Source organism: Drosophila tropicalis, unplaced genomic scaffold (genome assembly GCF_018151085.1).
Source record: "Drosophila tropicalis isolate 14030-0801.00 unplaced genomic scaffold, ASM1815108v1 contig_158, whole genome shotgun sequence".
Taxonomy (NCBI): Eukaryota; Metazoa; Arthropoda; class Insecta; order Diptera; family Drosophilidae; genus Drosophila; species Drosophila tropicalis.
The window spans coordinates 9,580,257-9,606,544 of NW_027172602.1; the positions used below are offsets into that span (position 1 = coordinate 9,580,257).

The following is a 26,288-nucleotide window of genomic DNA, read 5'->3' on the forward strand; positions in this document are numbered from 1 at the left end:
GTTTTGTTTTCCTATCTTAGACTGAATCTATATTGTCTTGCCATGCCTGAATAATAGAAATCAGAGAACTTCAAACTATTCTTGGAAAACGATGACTCCGTATGGAGGAGAACTGAATATACAGTGGCGGAAATAATAATAAGATCAGTTTTTACTTGCTAATGATAAACTTTTTTAAATGTAATTTGATTGATTGCACATTCAAATCTGGAACCTGGTGAATAGTAAACTAAAAAAGAGTTTTCACTGTCATTGTAAAGCATTTTCCAGTCAAAGTTCGAGAGTTAAGTGCCCATCCATGATGACAATGTCTAAGAATTAGAGCACTTTCTTATAAAGAAGAACTAAATCAGAATGGGAAATCATTGATTGAAGTTAGCCTACTTGATTGTTATGATGTGCTATTCTATTCTAAGTAGTTTGAGAACTGTTCACTCGAAAGCCACAAAGAATAGGTTAGATTGGTTCTTGGTATTTAGTGATCGGACTAGTAGAAAACGGTTTCGAAACTGTTAGAGGTAGTTTTCCTGGATTACAAATTGGAAATAGAGAAAAGGCAAGAAAACGCTTTGTTATTTATATAGGAATACCTGATTCCTTAAATACTTTGAAATCAAATTCAGCAACAATCAAATGTCATCATAATCACGCTATCATTTATTTTCGCAGCTGTTACTTAAAACAAAAATATTCAGGCAGTCATTTACTTGGCCTAAATGCAATTAAGAAGGGAAAATAAATTGTTTGATTTATTGTTATTACTTTATTTTCCTTAGATATTAATTAGAAACGAGAAAACAATATATTCGAGTAGAGGTTTATTAGAGACTAAACTTATGCATAAGAATATTCGCTGCAGCGCAGGCAGCGAGAATAAGAACGTAAAGCAGAAATGAAAGAATGTCCGTTACAATTCACAGATCGGATCATTCTAGAATAATATGAAAGAGATAGACATACTGCGGTGGTTATATACATATTTTAACACTCCTTCTCAACGCGAAGTCTATCTTGTACAAAAATTATTTTAATCCCAACATTTCTGTAAACTTTACATGTTTGACCTTACATAAGTTCTTTGTTAATATATCTGAGGTCATACTATCTGTGGGAATGTATTTGATATCTATTACATTTTCTTTATACATTTCCCTTACAAAATGATATTTTATTTCAATATGCTTGCTACGTGAATGAAATTTAGCATCTTTAGCAAGACATTGTGCGCTCTGGTTGTCACTATAAATTATCAGCTTCGCCATCGGCCCGAATCCCATCTCGTTGATCAGCTTTCTGATGTATATCGCTTCTTTGGCTGCTGTAGAAAGTGCTACGTACTCGGCCTCCGTGCTACTGAGGGCAACCAGATTTTGCTTCTTTGATTCCCATGACACCGCCGCTCCAGCAATAAGGAATGACCAACCAGTGAACGACTTCCGATCGTTGCAATCGCCAGCCCAGTCCGCATCAACAAAACAGTGGATAGGAACACCAGTTTTGCTATAATGGAGTCTCACATCTGAGGTACCTCTTAGATATCTCAATACCCTCTTGGCTGCAACCTCATGTTCCTTGTGCGGATCTGAATTTCTCTGCGCCAATTTAGCCACAGAGTGTATTATATCTGGCCGTGTAGTCAACGCCAAATACAATAACGAACCAATGAGTGATTGATAGCGTGTCTTGTCCACCTGACCGCAATCATCGCTATCGCACTTCGTCTGGAACCCAACCTCTAGAGGAGTCGCGTTCGGCTTGCAGTCCTGCATACCATATTCATGCAACAAGCCTTCGATGTACTGCTTGTGGCCTATGGAGACATTGCCAGTCTTGCCATCTCGCTCGATTTCCATCCCCAAAAAATGATGGAGTTCACCGCCGTCGACCACATCAAATTCGTTTGATATGAGCTGCTTTATGTAGGCCACGTCGTCTTTTCTGGTACATGCAAGTATAAAATCGTCAACATATACAACAATAATAGATAAATACCCATTGACTTTGCTCGTGTATATACACGGTTCGCTTGCACACGGAACGAAACCAATCTTCAAAAGAACGCTATCCAACTTTTGGTTCCACTCACGCCCACTCTGTTTCAAGCCGTACAACGATTTATGTAGCTTGAGTACACGCTTGGGATGATCAGTATCGACAAAACCTTCAGGTTGTCGCATATAAACGTCATCTTGTAGCTCACTATTGAGGTATGCTGCAGAGACATCCATCTGGTGCAAGTGCATCTCGTGCTCCACCGCCAACGCAATCACCAGTCTGATTGAGGAATAACGTGCAACCGGGGAAAAAGTTTCCTTGTAGTTAATTCCATATTGTTGACCACACCCTTTTGCGACCAATCTTGCCTTGAAGCGCTGAACTTTGCCACTCTCATCTCGTTTGGTGGTAAAAACCCATTTACAACCGATAACCTTTTTGTTTGCAGGAAGATCAACCAAACTCCATGTCCTAATGTTTTCTAGGTTGTCATACTCCTTCTGCATTGCTGATTTCCAGTTTTCCGACTGCTCTGACTTAAATGCCTCATTTATACAGGTAGGAACAATGACGTCTTTCGCATCTAGTACATTCAGCATATTGTACTCTCTTCGTGGACGACCAGCACGCCCAGTGCGAACAATCTTTGGTCTCCCTGGCCCTCTTCGGGTATATGGTTGCTCCTCCTCAGCATTTTCTTCGTCACCACTTTGCTCATCAACAATTGGAATTTGCTGCTCCACAGATTTTTCTTGGATTTCATCATTATGCTCGCAATCAAGTTTTTCACTTGGCTGAAAGATTACCACATCTGACTCACATGATGATTCTCGACCGTGCTCCAACTCTTTCATGAACTTGTGCTCCAAAAACACGACATCTCGGGATACTACTACGGTCCTTTTGACAGGGTTGTAAAGACGATAAGCCTTGGCAGTCTCGGAGTAACCTACCAAAATATGCTGCTTCCCTTTCGCTGAAAACTTGTTCTTATGAGTTTTATCTAAAACAATAGCTTTCATACCAAATACTTTAAGATGAGATACGCTTGGCTTTTTCCCATACCAAACCTCGTATGGAGTATTGTCAGGCAAAGTTGCAGTTTCTGCTCTGTTCCGTAAATATGCAGCCGTCATTATCGCCTCTCCCCAAAAAGATTCGCCAACTCCAGCATGCACTATCATGCTTCGCGCCATCTCCACCAAGGTTCTATTTGCGCGCTCCGCCACACCATTTTGTTGTGGAGTGTGGGGAACAGTGAGTTGTCTTTTTTATTCCATGACTCGATAAGAACTGTTCAAATACATCGCTCAGGTACTCGCGACCGTTGTCGCTTCGTATGGCTTTTATACGCTTACCCGTCTGATTTTCTGCTAGAATTTTGAAATCTTGGAATTTCTGGAAAATATCGCTCTTATTCTTTAACATGTATACCGATACATAACGCGATTTATCGTCTATGAAAGTTGCAAAATAGCGCGCACCACCTTGTGACGCTGTACGCATAGGTCCACAAATGTCTGTATGAATCAAGCCCAACAATTCCTTTGAGCGACTTTCCGAAAACTTCGGAAACTTCTTAACGCAAATTTTACTTTTTGCACACGTTTCACATACAAGGTCATTTGTACTACACACTCTAGCATTGAGACCATAGACCATATCCTGCTTAATCATTTTGTTCAAACTATCGAAATTTAAATGTCCGAATCGATCATGCCATTTCACCAGCTGATTTACATTTGCTTCTGCAGCAAAAACTGTTTTTGTTTTACTTTCAAACAAAAACAAACCGTTGTGTTTCTCTGCGATCATTAAATCACGATTGTTACTGTCTTTAACGAACACTTTGTTTTTGACAAAAATTACTCTTAAGCCATTTTCTGTTGCTTTTGATACCGAAATAAAGTTACATTGTAAGTCTTTTACATATAGCACGTCAACCAACTCGATCGTGATATTTTTGCATATTAGTTCCACTGTACCGCAACCTTCGGCTTCTATATAACTGTCGCCTGCTAACTTGATTTTCTCTTTGTGCTCACGCATACTCGTGAACATTGATTTGTCCGCACACAAATGAGCTGTAGCCCCGCTGTCTACACACCACGCATTTTTCGACAAACCGATTCGTGTTCCAGAAGTAGAGAGCACCGAAAAGATTTTTTACTGTTCTTTTCGCTCGCGTTGTCTTTTCTCTCTTTCGAACTACACTTCGACGCGAAATGCCCGCGACGACCGCACAACCAACATTCAATGTTTTTTGGTTCTCTCATTGCTTTGTTCTTTTTACCGTTTTCTTGACGCGACGAATACATTTTATTCTCACTTTTCTCGGCTACTTCGCCAATCTTGCGTCTCTCTCCCTCTTCAAGCAATTTAATTTTTAGAGCGCTTAGCGATGGCAACGAGTCTCGCGTTTCTATGGCAACTACAAAATTTTCGAAATCATCACTTAAACTTGCCAACAAAATTATAACGAGCATTTCATCAGGCACTTGTTCCTGAATTTCACTTAACTTTTCTACGACATTAGAAAAATTATTCAAATGCTCTCGAATACTGTCTGTAGCCAACATTTTAGAATACAACAATTGCTTAAACAACTGTATTTTTCTAGCCGGACCGGAGGGCATGTGAATCGCGGACAACTTTGCCCATGCCTCGTTCGCGGTTTTACAATGTTTTATACCGTTGATCTGCGACGGACTTACGCACAACAAAATACTTGCGAGGGCTTTCTCGTCTTTACTGTCAAACAACTCCTTTTGTTCAGCCGTATCAGACGCCACTTTTTTTAACCGACCACATGTCACCGACCACAAATCAGAATGAATCAACAGACTTTTCATCTGTACTGACCATACACTATAATTTTCACCATCTAGTTTTTCGATTGAAAATTGTGTACTCATCTTGAACAAATTAGTTAATCACAAACTTTAATTAACAAAACGAATCTCTTACAAGTCTTTCCGACTAACCCGCACAGTTTTACTTTCTGCTGCCTGGGCCCAGAACCTATTCGAGTAGAGGTTTATTAGAGACTAAACTTATGCATAAGAATATTCGCTGCAGCGCAGGCAGCGAGAATAAGAACGTAAAGCAGAAATGAAAGAATGTCCGTTACAATTCACAGATCGGATCATTCTAGAATAATATGAAAGAGATAGACATACTGCGGTGGTTATATACATATTTTAACACAATATTTTCAATCATTTATATTAAAGATTCTGCTTATGTTGTCTGTTGGTTGTATCTTTTCTTTTGATTTAAAATTAAATATGTGCAATACGAACCCAAAGGATACAAAAACCAAACCAACAAGTAAGGAACCCAAACTAAACAACAACAAGAAGAACAAGAACAACAAGAACATATATACAATTAATTTAATATTTTTGACTTTTTTCGTAATTATGTGCCAATTGCAGATACAAATACATATTTGAATATATATATAATACATATATACAAGTACATACATACGTCTATATAAATAATAACAATATATACATACATACATATATGAGAATCTAGTAAGAATTGTAAATTACACACACACACACACCCACACCCACACCCACACAGACACTCACTTATACAAGCATACATTGTCTACCACTTTCTATATAGATTATGTATTATGTATTTGTCCTAGTTGTATAAGTGCTAAGTCAGAATTATGTGCAATTTATAAATGACAAACCAAAACAAAGCAAAGAAGATGGAAGAAAAAAGAGAAATTGGTATGAAGAAGTATTTTTTTTTCTATAGAACTATAACAAATTGTATTAGAATCTACACATTGTATATGTAAGATAATAATATTATAAATAATAATAACAAATTAATAGGCTTAGCAAGTTATAGCGGAGCGTATCGATTTGGATCGAATGAATGATGTATGAATATCGGATGGCAATGATTGTGAGCTACCAGATTTATTGATTTTTTGGATTGGTCAACTGATAAAATGGATAAAAACAAGATGGGAGAAAGAGAACCAAGATATTCGCATAGACATAGATTTGTCTAGCCTTTGCCAGAAAACGTCACAGAAACTGAGAAACAGAGAATGGATATCCCTCTCTGTATAATCCTTTCGAGGGTTTCTTGCAAGGCTATCGAATCGACTGATGAGAATGTTTTGATCTTGGCTACTCCTTTTTTTTGGCAGAACTTTGGATACAGATTGTAGTTACACGGACTCGGTTGGATAATTTTCGGCATATCTGCGTGAATTTCTAACAAAGTACAAAGAAAACACAAAAAAAAAAAAAAAAACAACTAAAATATTTATTCATTGCATACAAAAACTAAAAAAGAAAAAAAAAATTGTAGTTCAAATATTTACCATGAACCCCATGACAAAATAACAAAACAAAAAACACGAAACATATGCGCAACATTTTGCTGAAAGAACAAATTTTGAGAAAATCTTAACAAAATTTGATCGCATTTAAGTTTAAATAGTTGAAATTTATGAACACCCATAAGAAATAAGGCGAAAAACAAAATACATGTATATTTAAGTAATTTGAGAGACAACAAAAAAAAAAAAAAAAGGAAATATATAAATTTTTAGAGAGATTCGTCTAACTATTTTTTCGAGAATATTTTCTTCTTTTTTTTATTGTTGGCAAAAAAACTTTTCTTATTGATATATTTTTTGACATTTATTTCTGTTTCTGTTGTTGACTTGTCTTAAACAATTGATAAATATTTTCATTTGATAGCAAAAATTATTTGTATTTTGGGCCAAGAAACTTGGTCGATGAAGGAAACAAAACAAGAAACATCAATGAATAAATTGGAAAATCAAATTTTATATTCTTATTTTGTGTAGCCACAAAATTTGCGAAGAAAAAGAAAACAAAAACAAAAAAAAAAAAAAAGGTGTAAAAACAAAAATATGCGAAAAGTAAAATTATGAAATTAATAATCGATAATCTTAGATATTAAGTGATGGAAATCTATAGCGAAATTTTAAAATGCAACTAAAAAGACAAGACAACTTCCAATTGTGTATTAGCTGAAATTTGCATTGACTATTGAATGAACCAATGAAACCAATACCGTCATACACACACACACACACACACTCCGACTCAGACTCACACACATATACATATATATACATAGTACGTATGCAATTATACATACATAACCTATAAACTAAACGTTTAGTGGCATAATTTAATTAGTAATAGTTTCATAAATGCGTTTAGCATTTGCAATTTTGTTTGTTGTGGAAGCTGACAAAATTACACACACACACACACACACACACACACAAACACACATATACATAGACATAAATGTATGCCCAATATGCCATTATGCTGAAAATGTGAAAACAACACCCACACCCACACCCACACACACACACACACATATTCTTGCACGCTCTCAAAATGAAAAATGTCAAATTTGTTCGCCATATGTTTATTTTTCCTTTTCCTCTTTCTTTTTTTTTTTTTGAATGTATAGAACCAAAAATAAAAAATATGAGAGAAAAATAGAAGGAAAAAGGCATAACTAAAAACTATGATAAATGGCATACAAAGTAAGCAAATAAAACGATACAAAATGAAAACAATGCAAAAGTAAAAGTATTCATCAATAAATATTAATTAAACATAAAAAACAAAAAATGTATTGCCGACTTTTTGGGATTTCGTTTATTTATTATACGCTTTCTCTCTCCCTTTCTAATTGACTTGATACCAGAGCGTACAATTGGCGGAAAACCTGGACCCGATCATTTTCTTCAAAGCCTTAACTTTAGCTGGTAGCTTATAACATAAGAACTCTAAATTCAAAGAACATCTGTATGGTCCTTGTACTATGGCTCTCAATTGACTCATTCTCCTAGATCCCTCCCTAATGTTTGGGATTGAAGTCTTGGGGAGGCTCTAAGAGAAAGCCCATTGAAAAGAAGTAACATCGTTTTCCAGCTTGATTTTTCTGTTGATTCTGTTAAAAACTGAGCTGGATAAAACATAGTTCAACAGAAACAGGCAATTGGCCAATTTGATGGTCGAGTAGAGTTCAAGGCTTACAATTAGTTATGTTCTTTGATGCAATGGTATTTTCTTGGTTTTAATTATTTTTCAAAATGCGATAGGTATTCATTTTAAAAATTGTTCTAAAAAATGTATATGTAGTGTTGATTAAGTGACAGATAGGTCAAAGCCTACTAGTTAGTTGACAGGTGTGTCAATTGCAGCCCTGGCATTACCGAAATATACAACACTTAGTTTCGATAAATCTTGCAAACACCCAAATCTAGTTCGATTTGGAAAATTTACGTCAAGCAAAAAGTTTACCTAGTCACAAACATCCGACGACATTTCATTCGACTTTGAAGCAAGATCCAGTAGAGAACAACTTTCATATTTTAAGCGAAATTTTCGTTTTTTCACAATCTCATTGGTTTTCGTTTTAGATTCTTAGATCCTTCGACTAAATTTTAAGTCACTAATTCAGCAAGGATGTCTAGCTTGACCAAAGTTTTAAAGGTCGCGTCCGTGGCACTGATCAAAAATCGCGCTTTATTCAGCATTCATCAACGTCCGATAAGGACATTCTTCTGGCATTTCAAAGGGATAAACCAGTCTAGGGCGGAGAAATTGATGAAAATGATGGAAGAGCAGAAACAATATCGCGATCAGGAGTATGAGGATTGGAAGCTGCAGCAGAATCAGCCGCAGCAGCAACAGCAGCCAAAAAGGAGCCGCAGCAGCAGCAGCCGGAGCAGCAGCAGCCGGAGCAGCAGCAGCCGGAGCAGCAGCAGCCGGAGCAGCCGCAGCAGCCGCAGCAGTTGCATGAGCTTCAGCAGCAGCCATCAGACAACCAAGAGTTGAACGCCGAGGCAAATGAGGTTAATTGATTTGTGTAAATTGGTAAACTAAATTCTATATGCAATTTGTCATTTGTTTTGTTGCAGGCGGATCCAAAATTTATAATTGATGGTTATAATGTTCGACTTTTGCATACCGTGGTCAAAATGGATAAGATCTCACCAACCGAGCGTGTTCGTATCAAGTTCAATATTGGCAATTGCATGCCAAATCGATTGAAAGAGAGCATTGAGAAATTGCAATGCCATATACGAATGCGCAGTGCTCCAGACTTCGAGGTCAAGATCATACGCGGCGATTGGATACTATCCATACGTTGTCGATATAGGGCATCAGTCTTTCTGCACGATATGACCATTATCAAGCCGGAGCAGAAAAAGAAGCTTGACCAAGTTTTTGATATAAAGGATGTAGCGATATACGTGAACCCGCGTGATGAGCTCACCTATACATTGGACGAGTTCATGATTGACAAGAATCTGTATGATGTTATCATCAAAACACTTGCAGATGTGGGCGTTACCAATGATATGGCCCTTCAGATATCCCATCTGGCCACAGCTCATTTCGAAGGCGCCTACGACGATTTCTTGCGGAATTTACAAAATTTTGGCATTGTACTACCAGAGTCCATGGTGGACAAAGACAACACCAATTGAATTCCAAATTGTTGACAGAGTAACTTGCTTACAGAGTATAAGTAATGCATCAATGTATATGCAATGTTAATTAAATAATTTATGTTCAAGTCATTTGTGTCGAGTTGTCTTTTCAACGGTAAACCACATCTAATCGTATTATTGGTTATTAGTTGCACAATGAATTCACCTTTTATTTAAGTCCACATTTGATATGATAAGTAGTCCCACTCCCAGCCATCCCCCATCTATGGTGGAGGGAAATTTTTGTAGCATACTTTTTAGGGCGCATGTATGGACTAAGCCTTTTTTCCCCCATTTTAATGGAGGCGCCGCTGAGGAATGTGAGATTATTTCGCATTTTATCTTAAATTGCCGCAAAAAATTTGGTTAAATTAAACTCAGCATTTGTTTTTACTATTTCTGTTTATTTTGCTCAATGTTTGTTGTTGTTATTTTTGGTTTCTTTTGCTTTTGTTATTCTTTTTGAATATATATATTTATATATATATATATATTCTGTTACCCATGTGTGATTATATATGCTTTCATTTATTTATTCAAATTTTGTTTTCTCTTTTTCAATTCGTCCTTACATAATTTCTATGTGTTTGTTTCGGTTTTAAATAAATATTTCATATATCCATTAATTTATTAGGCATTTTATATATATATATGTATGTATATATAAATAATGTACACCACGAAAAAAAAAAAACAATTGTATCCTTAAATATTTTTCTTGTTGTTACATATTTTTTTCTTGCATTAATTTTGCATATTTTTCTCATTCGATTTTAGTTTCTTTTTTTTTTTTTTTTTTTTATTTATTTTGCCAATTTGAAGCTATTTATGTTTTTTTCTCATCAAGCTGAAATGGTGAAAAAATGTTTTCTGTTCAATGCAAATAATGTTTTCATTTATATTTTCATTAATAATTTTCTTAATTTGTTATTTGTGTGTGTATGTGTGTGTGTGTGTGTGTGTAGTGGATGCTGACAAAGCTAGTATTTGGTTTGGATTTCTTTTTTGTTGTGTATTTAGATCATCATATGAAGATACAAAGCTAAAGAGAAATATGGTCGAAAACAGATTGCTAACTGAATATAAAACATATTGATATGCCAGATCAAGATGAAGGAGAGATAGACAGAGAGAGAGAGAGAGGGCGAGAAAGACAAGTTATAAACTTCTCTCCAAAGTCATATCTGAAAGAGAAAATGTTTTGATTTGGAAGACATTAAAAATTAAGAGAAGGAAATTTTGTGACATTTAAAAAGGAAATGGCCTTCGAAGGGGGCAAGAGAGATGGGGAAAGTTCGTCATCTTTGTATCTTCAAGTGATTAATGTATGTGTTTGTGTGTGTGTGTTTTTGTATATTTATGACATTTCTTTGTTTTATTCATTCATTATTATTATTAATTTTGTTTTTTTCTTTAAATATATCAACATGTTTAACGAGTAGTAGCACAATTTTTGGACGAAGATGGTTTTGAAATCGAAGCGTCTAAGTGTCCTGCTTAATGCGAAACAAAAAAAAAAATACTTTATATACATACACACACACAAACAGTTGTATGTGTGTGCATATGCATACATACATATGTGTGTGTGTGTTACATGTATATATATATATATATATATAGATGTGTATATAGTATTTATATAAGCATTTCTTTGATTTGGTTTTCTTTTTAATTCTTTATTCTGTTTCTTTGTTTTTTTTTTTTTTTTTTGCATTTTGTTATTTGTTTGTTTTGCCTAACACCATTAAACTCTGTGAGAGGGGGAGGGAAAGGGTTTTACATATGTATTTTTTGTTGTTTGTGTTTCAGGTTATATAATCTATCAAAAATTTCTCAGCAATATATAGTATATATATATATATATATAAGTTTATACATATAGAGTAGTAGAAAAGAAACGCTCAATTTTCTATATAGGCGGTTATATTTCATATGTGTGGGAAAAGGAGGAGAGGGAGGGGGTTTTCAACTCAAATGCAATATATTTCAATGTTGTTTTTGTTGCTTTCTGTTTGCTCGAGTGGGCAAGGTTAGAATGGTTAATCGGTTGCAGGTTTTGACTAATCTAAGGACATCGATTAGTTTGGTTTTTTTTTCTTTTGAGTATGCATTGTCTTTAATATTATTATAATTATAATTATAATTATTATTATTATTAACTATTAGTATTAAGCTTGTTGTTGCGAAAAGGCGTGCCATGGAACAAAAGGTTGTCGCTTCTTATTTGTCGTAAGTACGTAAATTGTAGTGAAGTCTCCTTAATGGCTCCATCTACTGTCAATAATAGAACATTGTCTAGTTTTGTCTTTTTCACACACACACACACACACACACATACGCAGACACACATGAACACATGCACTCTCATACACTCGACACATTCACACACAGACAGACACACCCGGTTAAAGAAAAAAATCGCCGTATATATGTAAGTATATATATATGTCAGATAGATATCAGCTAAATCATATGATCCGGTTCCTAAATCTATACACGCATATACATGTCCATTATATATTGTATACATATATTCTGTGTTAGTTAACAACTGGCTTAAATATATATGGGATTCTCCTGTCCAGTGAGCAGGCGGAACATTGATGTGGGCATTGTCTTCATCAGTATCTTAAAAAACAAAAAGAGAAACAGCCACGATATAGACATCCGAGATCCGAGACATTGCGTAACTTGGTGTATGGATCACTCACCTCACCCACGGATGTGGCCAACAAATTGACGATCTTTTCATGCGGCACAGCTACCACGCTTTGGTTATTAATCTCAATAATGCGATGACCCACACGTACACCCCCCGCTCGGCAATTCCACCGCGCAGCAAACTGCAAATCTAGAAAAGCAAAAAATATTAGAGGGTATTAGAGGGTATTATAAAGGACGCAGAGAGAAGGAGACATTTGCAACACTCTTGACCAGCATATAGCCAGGTCCAGGTCAGCAGCCTGTAAACGTCAAAAAGGTGATCTCTGATTTGGGACTTACCACTCCATTCTGAACGCTAAAGCCCAATTGATATTTGGTTTCTGGACGTTTGATTTTCACTTCAACAACAGGGGCACAGGGGACTACGGTGAATTTGACCACTGTTTGGTTTTTTGTATTCTTAATGTATGTCTGGCAGGTGGACAACGGCAATCCCACTAGGCTCAGTCCATTGATGGCAATCAATTGATCACCGATATTCAATTGGCCGCAACGAGCGGCAGCACCGGAGCTCATTAGATTCGCAATGACCACGGTGGGTAGCATTGAGCCCCAGCCGCTTTCAACAATAACCACGCCCAGTATTTCGCCTTTTGCCTTCGGTACCACAACCTCCTTTTGCAGCTCCTTTTTGGCAAATATTTCCAATTCATCACCGAATATCTCTTGGCTATTGAGCACCTCCTGATAGTCCATTTCCTTAACAAAACGATGATCCTCAATGCCATTGGCCTTAAGGAACTCCATGTAGGCAACCTGAAAGGCTTGACCAATCGATTGGGCTATAAACTGGGCCTCATCGCTCTCGAATACGTGACAAATCATTTTTGGTGTACGATTCGGTTTGGGTGCATCATCAATATCCTGGGGCACAAATCGACGACGAGCCATCAGGACAACCAAATCCCCAATATCCGCAATATAAGAGATTGTCCTCAAGGCATGATCCATCATTATTTCCTTCAGATCGGTATTCAGTACCATTATCTTCTCCGTCGATATGAACAGATCCACCTCTGTGCTGGGCTGGACATCACCATCGGGAGCCTGATAACAGAAACCAAAAAAAAGGAGTAACTTTTCGTTAAATGAATTCAAAAATATATACAATATATATATATTCCGATCTACTTTGAGGGTCTTGAGAAGGGGGGAGGGCAAAAAATTGAGCAAGGCAAACATAAATTTTGTTTTGAAATTTTCTATTCATTATTATATGCAAATCAGACAAATTAAGGTTTTTGTGGGTGGGTTGGGGTTCAACGAGGTTCATTATTTTTACTTACCAGAGCCTATTTTAGATTGGTGTTATGCGAATTTTTGGTATAATTGTTTTTTTTTTTTTTTTTGGGTTTTTTTGAGTTTTTTAGATGGCGGACCAGTTGATGTGAAGGTGTAATTGACGAATCGGTTATCGGTTACAGATTGATGCATGAAAATATACGTATATATATATAGGTATATATTATATAGTAAAGATTTAAATGACATTATGTGTACTTTATGTTGTGTGTGTGTGTGTGGGGATAAAGGAAACGGGTTATATAAATAGCGTAATGTGGACACAGGTGGACACAATTTATTTGGAAATTCATTTTAAAAAATATATATATATTATTTGCCTTGACTTTTGTTAAAGATACAGTCAAGTCAGAGGTTACTAAGTTAAATTCGATTTCAAGTTTGAAACATTTTTGTTTTGCCCATTACTAAAACTACACAGGCTTAATTTTTAAATGGATTTTGTAAACTAATTTGATATAAAAGATAATAGAATATTCGAATAAATGTTATCCGATTGAACTTTCCAAAACATTTGCCATCTGTTTGAGATGTTTTTTGAATCTTAAGTTATTTAAATCGATTAAATTAAATCAAATTTAACTTGCAGGAATCTAAAGTGCTCCTTAATACTTGTCTTGAGGACAAGTTTTAATATGAAACTTATATCCTTGTTTCTATTTCCCAATGAAAATAGATAGTTTCAGAATTGATAAACATCTTTTAAGCTATTCAGATATATAGATGGGATAGAAATTTACGTCTACTAACAAACACAATTCAATCCACTTGGCCACATTTCTCTAAAGGGTATTTAGAAATCATATCGAATTGTAAGGAGCAAATTAAGTGATAAACTGGAGAGTAATTAGGACACACATAAGACATTTGTGTGAACATTACCTTAATGCGGGAGACCGCTTCCTCGGCCTGCATCATCCGTGTCGATTTGGTGGGCTGACCCTCGCAGACCAGCTGCGTGGAGCCCAAGTACTTGGCCCGGAATAGGACGCCCTCGATGAGCACTGCACCGCCTGTTGGATTTGTCGATGAGATTGAGAGCAAGAGAAAAGTATTAGAATTTCATACTTCTTACATAGCGAAACAACAAATATCAAGTATTAGAATAGTGTTTAATTGTTCTGTTTATGTTTCTGATTTTTCGTTTTTCATTTTTTTTTTTTGTTTAATATTCTTTTTTGGCTTTTTGTTCATGTGTGTTTGCATGTGTTAGGACTTAATTGCTAATACATAATGAAAAATTGTATCTTACAAAGTTGATTGGTTTTGGTATTTTTGGTTTGGTTTGATTTTTGGTTTTGTAATTGTATACACAAACACACACACAGACACAGTTAAATGAAGAGTAGAGTTTATATATTTTTGGTTTGATTTTGGTTTGGAACGAACGAACGAACGAACGATGCATGCACAATAAACGGCAAAAATAAATAGGCATAAAAATATAGAAAGAAACAAAATTAAATATATATATATATATGTAGATTATTGTGTAGTTTTATTAAATTAAGTTTATATTTAGCTTAGGATATTTATATTTTACGTCTTATAGTAGGCAACTTAAACAACTTTAGGCAACTTAAGCAACTGACGACTTGCAACTTGATTCGACCGACGACTTGACTCTCGACCGACCGCTCACGACTTCTTCTACTACTGACGCTCTATTTCTTCTTCTCCCATGATGGCAACCTCCGACCGAAAGCCTGCCCTCTTTAGGGATGCCACACCGTCGGTTCATGCATTATTGCCACCTTACATTCGGTCATCCTGATCCTCGTCGTCTGACCCAGACGACAATAGTTCTTCGTTGGTCTCGACGTACTTCCAGAGTTTCATATTGTCTGAACTTGTTAAAGTTGTTGTGGGACCTTCTACCTGAGCAGCTTTTCTCACTTCGTATCGGCTGTTGCGCTTGATGTTAACTACTTCATATGGTCCAAGAAAAGTGGTTGCTAGTTTTCTACCAGCAACAAACTGAGTACGTTTTATTGCGACCAGGTCGCCCAGCTGGTATTTACGATCGTCTTTGCGTTTTTTGTCATGGTTCTGCTTATAAATTTTTTGTGCTTGTTCTATTTGGCTCTTTGCTTCCACACGCATTTGCATCCTGTCGTTTTCAAAATTTTCAATAAGCTCCTGTTCCAACATAGATAAAATTTTGTCGTTTGATTTGTTCTACTTTGTTCTCGACATGGGGAATCCAGAATTGCTGTTGAAGAGCGTGAATTGTTTTCTGCACCGCAAAGTGTCCAACATTATGACTATCTGTGATTATTTCTCGTTCCATTGCTTTGGGTAAAACCAGTAAATCATTTCCTTCAACGACTTTGTACAATATTTCACCTTTAAGTTTGAAGTCATCATAAGGTTGAGATTTAATAATTTCCAGTACTGCTTTTATGTAAGGATCCTTTTGTTGCGCAACTTTCATGCGAGCTGAGATTTCCGACGAGATGGGCAATACATCTATGGGATATCGACTTAAACAATCGACATGTTTCATTTTTTCTGCAGATCGATGTTCAACCTGAAAATCAAAATCCTGAAGGTGTAATATCCACTGTGCAACTTCGCGTGGCACATCCTTCTTTTTAATTGTTTGCGTGAACGCGGTGCAGTCTGTCACCAACTTAAAGGGCGTACCAAGAAGGTAGTGTCGGAACTTCTGAACGGCAAGATAAGCGGCTTTAACTTCCAGTATATAGCTGTGTCGTTTTGAATCACTCGCCGAAGTCTTTTTACTCCAGAAAAATATCGGGTGTAACTGCTGTTCGAACTTCTGAAGCAATGCTGCGCCGAAGCCATCTTTGGATGCGTCTGTATGAAGTTCTGTAAGCGCACCTCTGCAGTATATTTTCAAAATTGGCTCCTGGGACAGTGAATCCTTTAATTTGTTGAACGCGTTTAGCTCAGCAGTCTCAAATTTGAAAACGACATCCTTCTTTAACAGGTCAGTCAACGGACGTGCAATGTATGCATAACCTTTTATGAACTTCCGGAAAAAACCTGTTAGTCCTAAAAAGGACTGAACTGCTCTTATATTCTTCGGTGTTACAAATTTTTGAATCGTATGTGATTTTTCCTTTCCTGGGAGAATTCTACCGTTTTCGACTGTATGGCCCAAAAAATTAACCTTATTTTGGAGAAAGTAGCATTTTTTCCAGTTGATAATCAATTTGTACTCAGCAGCTTTCTTGAGCACAATATTCAGTTTCCGAAGGCAATCCTCATTTGTCTGAGCATAAATTATAATGTCATCCATATAAAGTTGCATGATATCTTGAGCGATTAAGTCTTGAAATATGGAACTGATGAAACGGATGAAGACCGCTGGTGAATTGCAAAATCCGAATGGTGCTCGATTGAATTCAAAAAGTCCTTCCTTCGTGACAAATGCTGTGAACTTGCGACTTTCTTCGTCTATTGGAACATGGAAAAAACTGTTTTCTAAATCCATTACTGTATACACCTTTGCCGCTTGCAGTTTTTCCAACACATCGTCCATCAAGGGCACTGGAAAGCAATCTTTGAGTACCATATTGTTGAGTTGGCGAAAGTCAACGCAAACTCGATAATTTCCATCCTTCTTTTTGACTACAACCACTCTGCTGGCAAAATTCGAGTTTGATTTGCGCACTATATCCTTGGTTAGCCATTCTTCAACCTGTTTTTTGACTGCATCAGACTCTACGGGCGGGTGACGACTGGCCTGCTGGCGGAACGGAACCATTTGTCCCTCTGGTACAATTTTCAGGAAAACGGAGCATTTGGCAACTTGTGGAGCTGGTTTGTATTCATCCACCATCGTCTGAATGAGTTGTTTAAACTGTGGAGGTGCATTTACATCAGTTTCTGTTTCAACAATGTTATATATACTTAGCTTATTTGTTTCAGCGCTATTCGGTCGCGCTGACACCGTCGAAAATACGTAGCCCTCTCCATTCCATTCGTAGCAACATTTTGACAAAAAGTCGAATCCTAGTAATCCCTCATAAGCAATGTGACCGTCGGGAACAACTATGAACTTCTGTTGCACCTCATCTTCGCCAATCTGCACTGCAGCTATAAACATACCAATCGGTTGTGTTTTCTTGTTTCCCAAGCCATGAAGTTCTGAATAGCATTTCTTCAAGATGACATTTTTGATTTTATTGAACGTTGAGAGACATATAATTGACACATCAGAACCCGTGTCAATCAAGCAAAGGATATGGACATCATTAATCGTAATGCTTTTTATGCGCCTCTTGTCCTTGACTATCTGCATGACGTGCTGTACTTCGGGGCAATTCTTCGAAATGTGCCCGAAAGCATTACACTTGAAGCACTTTGTTTCAACATTGCAATTTTTCGAACATGCTCAGTCGAGCCACAATTAAAGCAACGATTTATTTTTGTAGTCGACATGTTATTTTGGCCATGACTGTGTCTGACGCCGTGCTGCTTGTATTGCATCTCGCTTCCACACTTACGTTCATATATGTCGTATTTTGCCTTTAGCTCGTACTCTGTTTTGCACCCATACATATTAAACTTGTATTCAGTTTTTATGTCTAGGCCATCCACTATGTATCCAATAACTGAGTCCATATCTACTTTACCAAGCATAGCAATCTTCTTCATATTCAAAACGTAGTCGTGAAAGCTTTCATCTCTTTTCTTCTTTCTCTCTTTTAACTTCTTATGAATTTCTGCGCTCTGCACTGTACGTCGAAATTCTGCTATTATCGCGGTCTTTAACTGGTCGTAAGAACTTACAAAAGTGGATTCCAAAAACAATTGTGCCGTTTTAGTCATCTTACTTCGTGCCTGCACATACTTTTGTTTCTCCGTTAGCTCATACGCGTCTGCATTCTGCTCGAAATTTAGAAACCAATGTTCCACAGGGACGCAATCACCATCGAATTCAGGCACAACTTTGGAAAAATTATCTGCTGTAATTTTTGGTTCGCTTCGTGTATTCTGAGTAATTTCGTCCGCCTGTATTTTAAGTGTTAACAACTGGATGATCTGCTGCAGACTCTGATTGTTCATCTCGTTTATTCCTGAGTCGCACCCTTGACCAGAATTTTCGCTGCATTCTATTTTGTTATATATCTGTTCAGGCTGATTTTGTTTAATGGCGTTACTTTTCTGCCGCTGCGACTGTGCTCGAGTTTGCACACCGGTATGATGTTGTCTCTCTTCCGCTGCCTCAAAGAATGTAGCTCCCTCTTCGTCGCTCATATTGGCACTTATGCGTTTTTTGGATGACGCAATCTTTCTTAGAATTTCACAAACTTTGCGGCGTTTTGGTTTTAGACCGGGTTGAGCCCCCAAATGTAGATTATTGTGTAGTTTTATTAAATTAAGTTTATATTTAGCTTAGGATATTTATATTTTACGTCTTATAGTAGGCAACTTAAACAACTTTAGGCAACTTAAGCAACTGACGACTTGCAACTTGATTCGACCGACGACTTGACTCTCGACCGACCGCTCACGACTTCTTCTACTACTGACGCTCTATTTCTTCTTCTCCCATGATGGCAACCTCCGACCGAAAGCCTGCCCTCTTTAGGGATGCCACACCGTCGGTTCATGCATTATTGCCACCTTACATATATATATATAGAATTACATGTATTATATATACGATTATATAAGATTTTTTTTTTTTTTTTTTTTAAATTTACGTTGCCTGCGCGTCTTGCCACAAAAATTGATAGCAAATAATTGAAAATTTCGAAAATGTGACAAAAGATTAATCAAGATCAATGTTTGGATTCTGAGATTGAGACTTGAATTTTAAGAAAAAAAAAAAGATAAAAATTTACATTGATATTGATTTGAAATATTCTTTAGCCACAGCAACATCAACTACAACAACAATATTGCGCAGGTTACACAAATCTATATACACACACACACACATATATACATACATATTTAGTATATATATAGATGTGTGTATGGCTAATAAGTTGGGCCACTAGAATTGCAACAAATTGAACGAATTGAAGGATAAACCCAACACATTTACCTTCTTTGCTCTTACTCTTTTTCACTTTTTTCTCGCCGCTGTTGCTATTGCTGGCTGGTCCGCTGCCGGTGTTGTTGTTGCTGCCGCTGTTGTTGTTGTTGTTGTTGGTGATGGCAGTTGAATTGGTAACGCCCACTCCTCCAGTGCCTCCTACAACTCCAGCACCGCCCACTCCGACGCCACTGTTAGCTCCTGTGACTGATGTGATAACTCCACCACAAGATCCGCCAACACCACCGACGCCAACTCCAATGCTGCCGCCATTGAGACTACCATTGTCCAAATCCATTTTGGTAACAGAACGCTCGGAGCCGCCGCCATTGCCGACAGGACTACCCAGGACAGTGGAGGCCACAACATCCACAGCACTTGAACAAATGTCCAATGCTTTAATTGGTGACTTCTCGCTATGCTCCGATGAGCTACGCGACACACTCCGTTGTCCCACAACTCCACTGGCCACCAAATCGAGTAGTTTGCTACCAGTTCCAACTCCACCAATGCCACCAGCACCCGCACCACCGCCAATCGATGACCCCACATTACCAACAGACGAAGACATTTTTGGCGGTATCGGCGGTGGCAATTCGGGCGTGGAACTTAGCAAGGCATTGTAACCATTACGTGTCTTGGTACTGGGCACCTGCTGTTGCTTGGGTGAGATTTTGGAGAGTAGAGAAGACCGCGGCTTGCGATCCCAACTCTTGTTCTCATCGTAATAGCCCTGATCGTCCAGCCGCTGGTGGCCCAACAGGCGATCTGTCTCCAAGTCCGTATCGACTTCATCTTCGTCGGCACTGTTGTTCTTCGAATGGTTGTCGGATGAGGATTCTAGCAGTCCTTTGCCTGCACCACCATCCAAATGACGCGACAGCCATACAGGTGAGTTCAGTGTGGGTGACGGCGATCGCTGTGTTTGACCCAGAGTCGATGCCGACACGGAAGCTGATGCTGATGCTGATACGGATACGGAAACGGATGATGCGGCCGTCGCAGACATCAAGCTACTCCGTTCCGGTATGGGCGGAGGTGGACCACTGCAGTTACTTGTGTTGGCTATAGTCGTGGTATTCGTGGTGGTCATAAGCGCGTTGCGTGCCTTTGAGGTTGTCGGCGAGCTACGTTGCAGTGTGGAGCTGATGGCTGCTGCCAAAGTTGTGTGCTTGTTGGTCGGTTGAAGTAGATCAACATCGGCACTACTATTGGGTTTACGATGGGGCGCCGGTGCTGGCGGTGGTGGTGTCATCTGCACCATGTCCGGCCTATGGAAGACGCCTGCAAAGAGAATGAGAGAGACATAAGAAATCGTATTATCATTTGAAATAGATAATGCTTACTGATCGAGTATAGCGAATCCAATTCCGGATCAATGTTTTTGAACACTTTACTATTGCTATTATTGCTCGGACTCTGGCCAAGGAGTTCACGTTGCTGTGGCAATCCTACAGATGCTGTTGCCTGTTTTGATAGACCATTGCTGGGACTGGCTTGAACAAGACTAGCTATGCCAGCAAGACCAGCAATGCCATTGCTTTCCGTTGTTGAGGTGGTCAAATTGTGCATGCTGTTCAAGCTGTTATTGGTGGAGATGCGTTTCATGTCCATTAGCATGGAAATGCCGCCACTGCCGCCGATACTGGTGCTGGCACTTAAATTAGCCTGATTCAATACCATTTGCTGCAGATTCTTGTTGTTGTTGTTCTCCGTGTCGCTGGTGTGACCCGAAGATAAGCCATCCTCAAGCACAGGCATAGCCGATGTATAATACTTGGCATAATTCGAGCAGGAAGTGGATACACCACCGCCATTCATTTCCCCAGAGAGGCCTAGGAATGAAAGGAATCAAAAGTAAACGAGTACTTAAGGATATTTAAGAGTCAAACTCACTATCCAGATCGCCGCAATTGGAATCATAGTCGGTGGTCTCTGGCGAATAACGATAGTTGTGCTGTCCGGTTAGGCCTCCGCCCACACTCTGAGTGCCGCCCAGACTTTGACCTATGCCACTCCCACTGCCGGTGCTCAATAACTGATTGTGATTGAGACCATCCTGATCGCAATCTCGCTCACCGCTACTCCGACTGGCTGAGTCCAGGAAAAAATCAAAATCACGCATCAGCGGACTTCCGCTATAATGGCGACGTTGGGCCACCTGCTGTTGCGGCTGTGTGGGGCGCTGTGGAGTGTAGGCTCCAACACCACCCAAACCACCCGCACCGACCGCATTACCACTACCACCATAGATATGACGTTCTGAACTGAGAATCGATGTGGATGTAGAATTTGCTTGAGTCTGTTGCTGCTGTTGTTGTTGCTGCTGCTGTTGCTGCTGCTGAACGGATGGCAATTGCTGCTGTTGCTGTTGCCGGTAATCCTGTTCGATGGGCTCATCTTCATCCTCGGCTTCATCATTCTCCTCATCATCTTCTTCATCATCCTCGTCCAGTTCCTCTTCATCCTGCTCAAAATTGCTATGAAACTCATATTGTATATCCTGCAAATGGAGTCAATGAGATAAATTTCAAAGGATATATGATTGTGTTTGCTATAACTTACTATACTATCAACATCGCTGCCATTCTCCATAATGGGTTGCTCATCGGTGGAGGGACATTTAAAGAACTCCTCCAGAACTTTTCGTGTCTCGGAGAATTCATAGAGATAATCAAAAGTCGAGGATTTTGTATGTAGGCCCAAAGGACCAGAACCAGAGGGTCCACACGATGTTGCTGCCTGACCAGTTGCTAATACTGAACTGCTGCTGGCTACAATCGGTGGTTGTTGTGGTGGTGGTGGTGGTGGCGCTGCAGTTGCCGCTGTTATGGCTGTTGCTGCTGCTGCTGCTGTTGCTGTAGGCGGGGGCGTGTTCACCTCGTTGGCTGCAATAGCCACTGCCTCGGGTGTGGTCAAATCGGAAATGGTGCCAATTTCGGAGACATCATTGCTGGTATCCTCTGCATTTGTATCGCTACTAGTCGGTTGCTGTTTACTGTGGTTGCTGCTGTTATTGGTATAGTGGGGTTGCTGCTGCTGTTGCGTCGGTGAACCGCTGCGTGGTTCACGTGGCGGTGAAATAATCCTCTGAAAATTACCATAAAATAATGACGATCATATCTCGAAATGTATAAATTGTTAAATACCTGTGGAAAGCCTGGTCGTACAGGATAGGATTGTGGTAAAAGCTGCTGTTGTTGTTGTTGTTGTTGCAGTTGATGTGTTGTTGATGTTGCTAGCTGTGTTTGGGCCAAAGCGGAAAGAGCTGCTCTAGCGGCTGTTTTCTGTAATGAACTTGTGCTCATGGGCAATATGGCAGCCATGGGCAATTGGGGTCCGGATGTTGCTGATGTCGATGGAGCTGCTGTTTGTTGCTGTTGTTGTTGTAATAGTGTTTGTGGTGGTGCTGATGCAGGTGGTTCGCTTTCGTCCGTTACTGCAGTCACATTATTGCTGCTGCTGCTGCTGGCTGCTACTCCAATACGCCTTGGAGAGCCTTCGTATTCTGTGTGAATTGAAGTTATCGTTAAAAGGGTGGAGAAGGTTATATATGTATGTATATCTGGCATACCTATAATGCCATGTCGCGACTCCACGGCCAGCGTGTAGTTGCGTTCCATTTGCCAGGCATCTAATTTGTGCTCGAGCAATCGTCGCGTTTGCTGCTGTAAGATGGGTCCTTGTGGTTGTATCTTATCTGGAATCTTTGCGTTTTGTAGCTGCAATTTGTTTTCCTCTGCCACATTTGAATTCGTTTCAGTTGTTACGCGCAGATCTAAAAATTAGATGTGATGGGTTTGGGTTTGCCTATCAATTAATTGCAATCAATTAAATACAACGTTTCGTGTATTGCCACCCAAAATCAATCCACTGACAGGAGATATTGGCTTGATTGTTGTCGCAGAAGGTAGGCGGAAGACGGGAGGGCTCTGTTTAATACGCATTTATATTTGCCATACACTTCATTACGCTTGATTTGCAATTCAATTACCCGTGCCCCAATAGACAACAACATACCCCAACTGCCCCCTACCAGTCCCTGGGCTATTTAATTCATCCAGACGAAAGTCAATGCAGAAGCTTCACATGCATTATTCGAGCCCTTATTCTGTAGGGCCACTCAGGAGTTTAACCAATCGAAAGATGAATCGAAACGGTTCGAGTAACAACTAACTAACACGTAGAGTCCTTGCCAACATCTTCTTGTAAATGGCATTCTGTACTTAGTAACTCTCTCTAACACAAATCTGCGAAGGTGCATAAGAAATCGCCTGAAGGTTAAAAAACTATTCTTAAAACTGGGTCTAATCAGTTAAAACATAATTTAAAGATTTAAACCCACATTTCAGCTAATTGTTATTAATTTCTATCCCTTTTCTGAGTAACTAGATATTATTGTTTCTAATTTTACTTACGTTGCCAGCTTTCGCCCTCCTCTGGGGCTTTATAGACTGTCTCATTGGCACTGCCATTGACCAGACGATGGTCTCGCTCTCTATGCTCTCGATTTTCGGGCCCATGTCCAATGATTCCATGACGTTTGCGGTTCAAATGATTATCCCGTGTCCCATGAATTCCATCCTGCAATTGCAATTGCTGATGTTGCTGTTGTTCTAGCAACAAGTGGTCCCGCTCACGTTCTCGTTCTCTATCACGTCCTCGCTCCTCACGTAACCGCAGTTTCCGTTGCTCTCGTGGCTCCCAGTCGCTAGGTTGCTGTTGATCCAACGACGATTTACTTCCATAGAGATAGTGACTGGCCAATGGGGTTAGGCCTTCAGCACATGGATTGCTGTTGCTGTTGTTGCTATTGCTGTTAGCTAAAGTCTGTTGCTGCGGTGTACAGTTGCGATTGATGGGACTACGGCCAACGCGTAAAATATGCGATGGACCCGATGGATGCTGTTGCTGTTGTTGTTGGCTACTTTGCTGACGCTGCTGACCCAGTTGACTTAGATGACTATATAATTGCGGCTGAGGCACTTGCTCTCTTTGCTGATGATATGCTCGCCTAGACGAGGCATGCAAATGTTGCTGCTGTTGATCTTGATGCTGTTGTTGTTGCTGCTGCTGCTGCTGTTGCTGCTGATCTTCGCTATATTCTGTGGGCGAGTGCAGCAAGGAACTGGCCCGTGTTGTCGATGGTTCCCAGTAGGTTGACTCCTTGATAAAGGGATTCTGATTAAGAGTTTGTGTTGGATTGCCAGTACCATTGCTGGCACTTGCCGTCCCATTGCCATTAAGCAGTCTGTTATTACTGCTGGCCAATGTCATAATGTTGCTCCGTTTGCGTGGCATATCGCCGCCGTAGCCAAGACGACTTTCGCCTCCTGTGTGATAGTAAAATGAAGCAGGATATCCAGCTGCTGGTACAGCCTCTGCCTCCAATTGTGTTTCGCTTAGAATTCCAATGTTGTCCGTTGATGATGTCTCTGCCTCCAGATCGACAATTGTCGGCGGTGTCAGGGGGGCACACAGGAATGGATTTGTTGAGATGCGTGGCGTTACCGAAGACAACGATTCTGAGGAATGTGATGAGGCTGAATGTGGCGGTGGCGATTGCGTTATAATATTAACACTTTTATAATAGCTGGGCGTGCCAGTTGGCGTGACCAAAGGGGAATTTGACCCAACAGTGGGCTCCGGTGTGATTGCTGAAGAGTTAAGATTCACATCGATTGGCTGCTGATGCTGTGCTTGCTGCTGCTGTTGCTGTTGTTGCTGTTGTGTCTTGGGACGGCACTTTGGAAATAGCAAACTAATCTGATCGTTGAGCGGCGGAGAAGGCGATAGCAATGCCTGCGATAAGTTCAAAGGCTGCTGCTGCTGCTGTTGCAGTGAATACGTATGGGAATTATTGCTGTCACAATCGTGTTCGTGTTCGTGTCCGTTCAGAGAGTAAAAGTTGCTTGCTACTCCGTCAGTTCCCGTTCCCGAACCCGTTCCACCTCCTCCTCCTCCTCCACCACCAGTGACAACGGCTCCAACGGCTGCTGTTTGTCCACTATTTGTTCCAGTAATTCCTGTCGGTTGCTGCTGCTGTTGCTGCTGCTGATGATGATGTGGGTGGTGATTGTTGTGGTGATGATTGTGGTGATGTTGCTGGAGTTGGAGGTGCTGCTGCTGCTGATGGTTATGATGATGGTGATGATGGTTATTGCTACTAGTTGTTTGTCCAGCAGCCAATGTCGTCAATGTTGTGCTGACCATTATTGTTGCCAATAAACTGCGAATAAAAAGAAAAGAAAAAACCAAAGAAAATAGACTGTCAGTTGTGGGCTTTAACAATGTTTAATAAGCATTGGTCTGGTACGACCTCCCTCCACAAACGTTATTGACAGGCCGGGCGGGCTGGTGGGTGTTGTTGCCCGTTTTGCGCTACCTTTTGTTTACACGCTTCACATCCCATCGCCGGCCAGACCAGAGTAGACCATCCCAGACTATCCCAGGCCATCCCTGGCAGTTGTTTTAATAAATGCAGGCACAATGTCAACCTTTGTCATGTCCCCACCAGCAACGGGGCGTGACAGTAACGAATTCTGTTGCGTCGCACTTGGGCCCCTCACTATCAGTGTGCAGGTCATACAGACAGACAGCAAAATATTTAATTGTTCTAGGCAAAATGAAATGCAAAATACAACAACAGCCAATCAATGTCATTGATGCCCTCTTTTTTTTTTTTTTTTTGGGCATCAATATGCCCAAGAGAGGACA

General features: G+C 39.5%; 2 protein-coding genes across 2 annotated transcripts in view; one reads left to right on the top strand and one right to left on the bottom strand.

The window, feature by feature from the left end:
* The first annotated feature begins 8,352 nt into the window (after window positions 1-8,352).
* On the top strand, window positions 8,353-9,616 carry LOC137587011 (complement component 1 Q subcomponent-binding protein, mitochondrial-like). The gene is made up of 2 exons (XM_068303238.1): window positions 8,353-8,884; window positions 8,951-9,616. Exon 2 carries the CDS (start codon window positions 9,011-9,013, stop codon window positions 9,521-9,523), a length of 513 nt encoding a protein of 170 aa, XP_068159339.1. The 5' UTR covers window positions 8,353-8,884; window positions 8,951-9,010; the 3' UTR covers window positions 9,524-9,616.
* A 2,422-nt stretch (window positions 9,617-12,038) lies between these two features.
* X11Lbeta overlaps window positions 12,039-26,288 on the bottom strand; it is a 69,023-nt gene continuing 54,773 nt past the window's right edge. The window contains 12 exon segments of the mRNA XM_068298834.1: window positions 12,039-12,157; window positions 12,241-12,347; window positions 12,350-12,380; window positions 12,533-13,300; window positions 14,438-14,568; window positions 19,596-20,855; window positions 20,918-21,406; window positions 21,468-22,074; window positions 22,137-22,661; window positions 22,721-23,079; window positions 23,146-23,349; window positions 23,990-25,800. Coding sequence (XP_068154935.1) covers window positions 12,086-12,157; window positions 12,241-12,347; window positions 12,350-12,380; window positions 12,533-13,300; window positions 14,438-14,568; window positions 19,596-20,855; window positions 20,918-21,406; window positions 21,468-22,074; window positions 22,137-22,661; window positions 22,721-23,079; window positions 23,146-23,349; window positions 23,990-25,784 — 6,348 coding nt within the window. The 5' untranslated portion in view covers window positions 25,785-25,800 and the 3' untranslated portion in view covers window positions 12,039-12,085.

What these genes read in the sequence shown, in the direction of transcription:
- LOC137587011 (XM_068303238.1), top strand. Translation starts at nt 9,011, where the DNA reads ATGGATAAGATCTCACCAACCGAGCGTGTTCGTATCAAGTTCAATATT.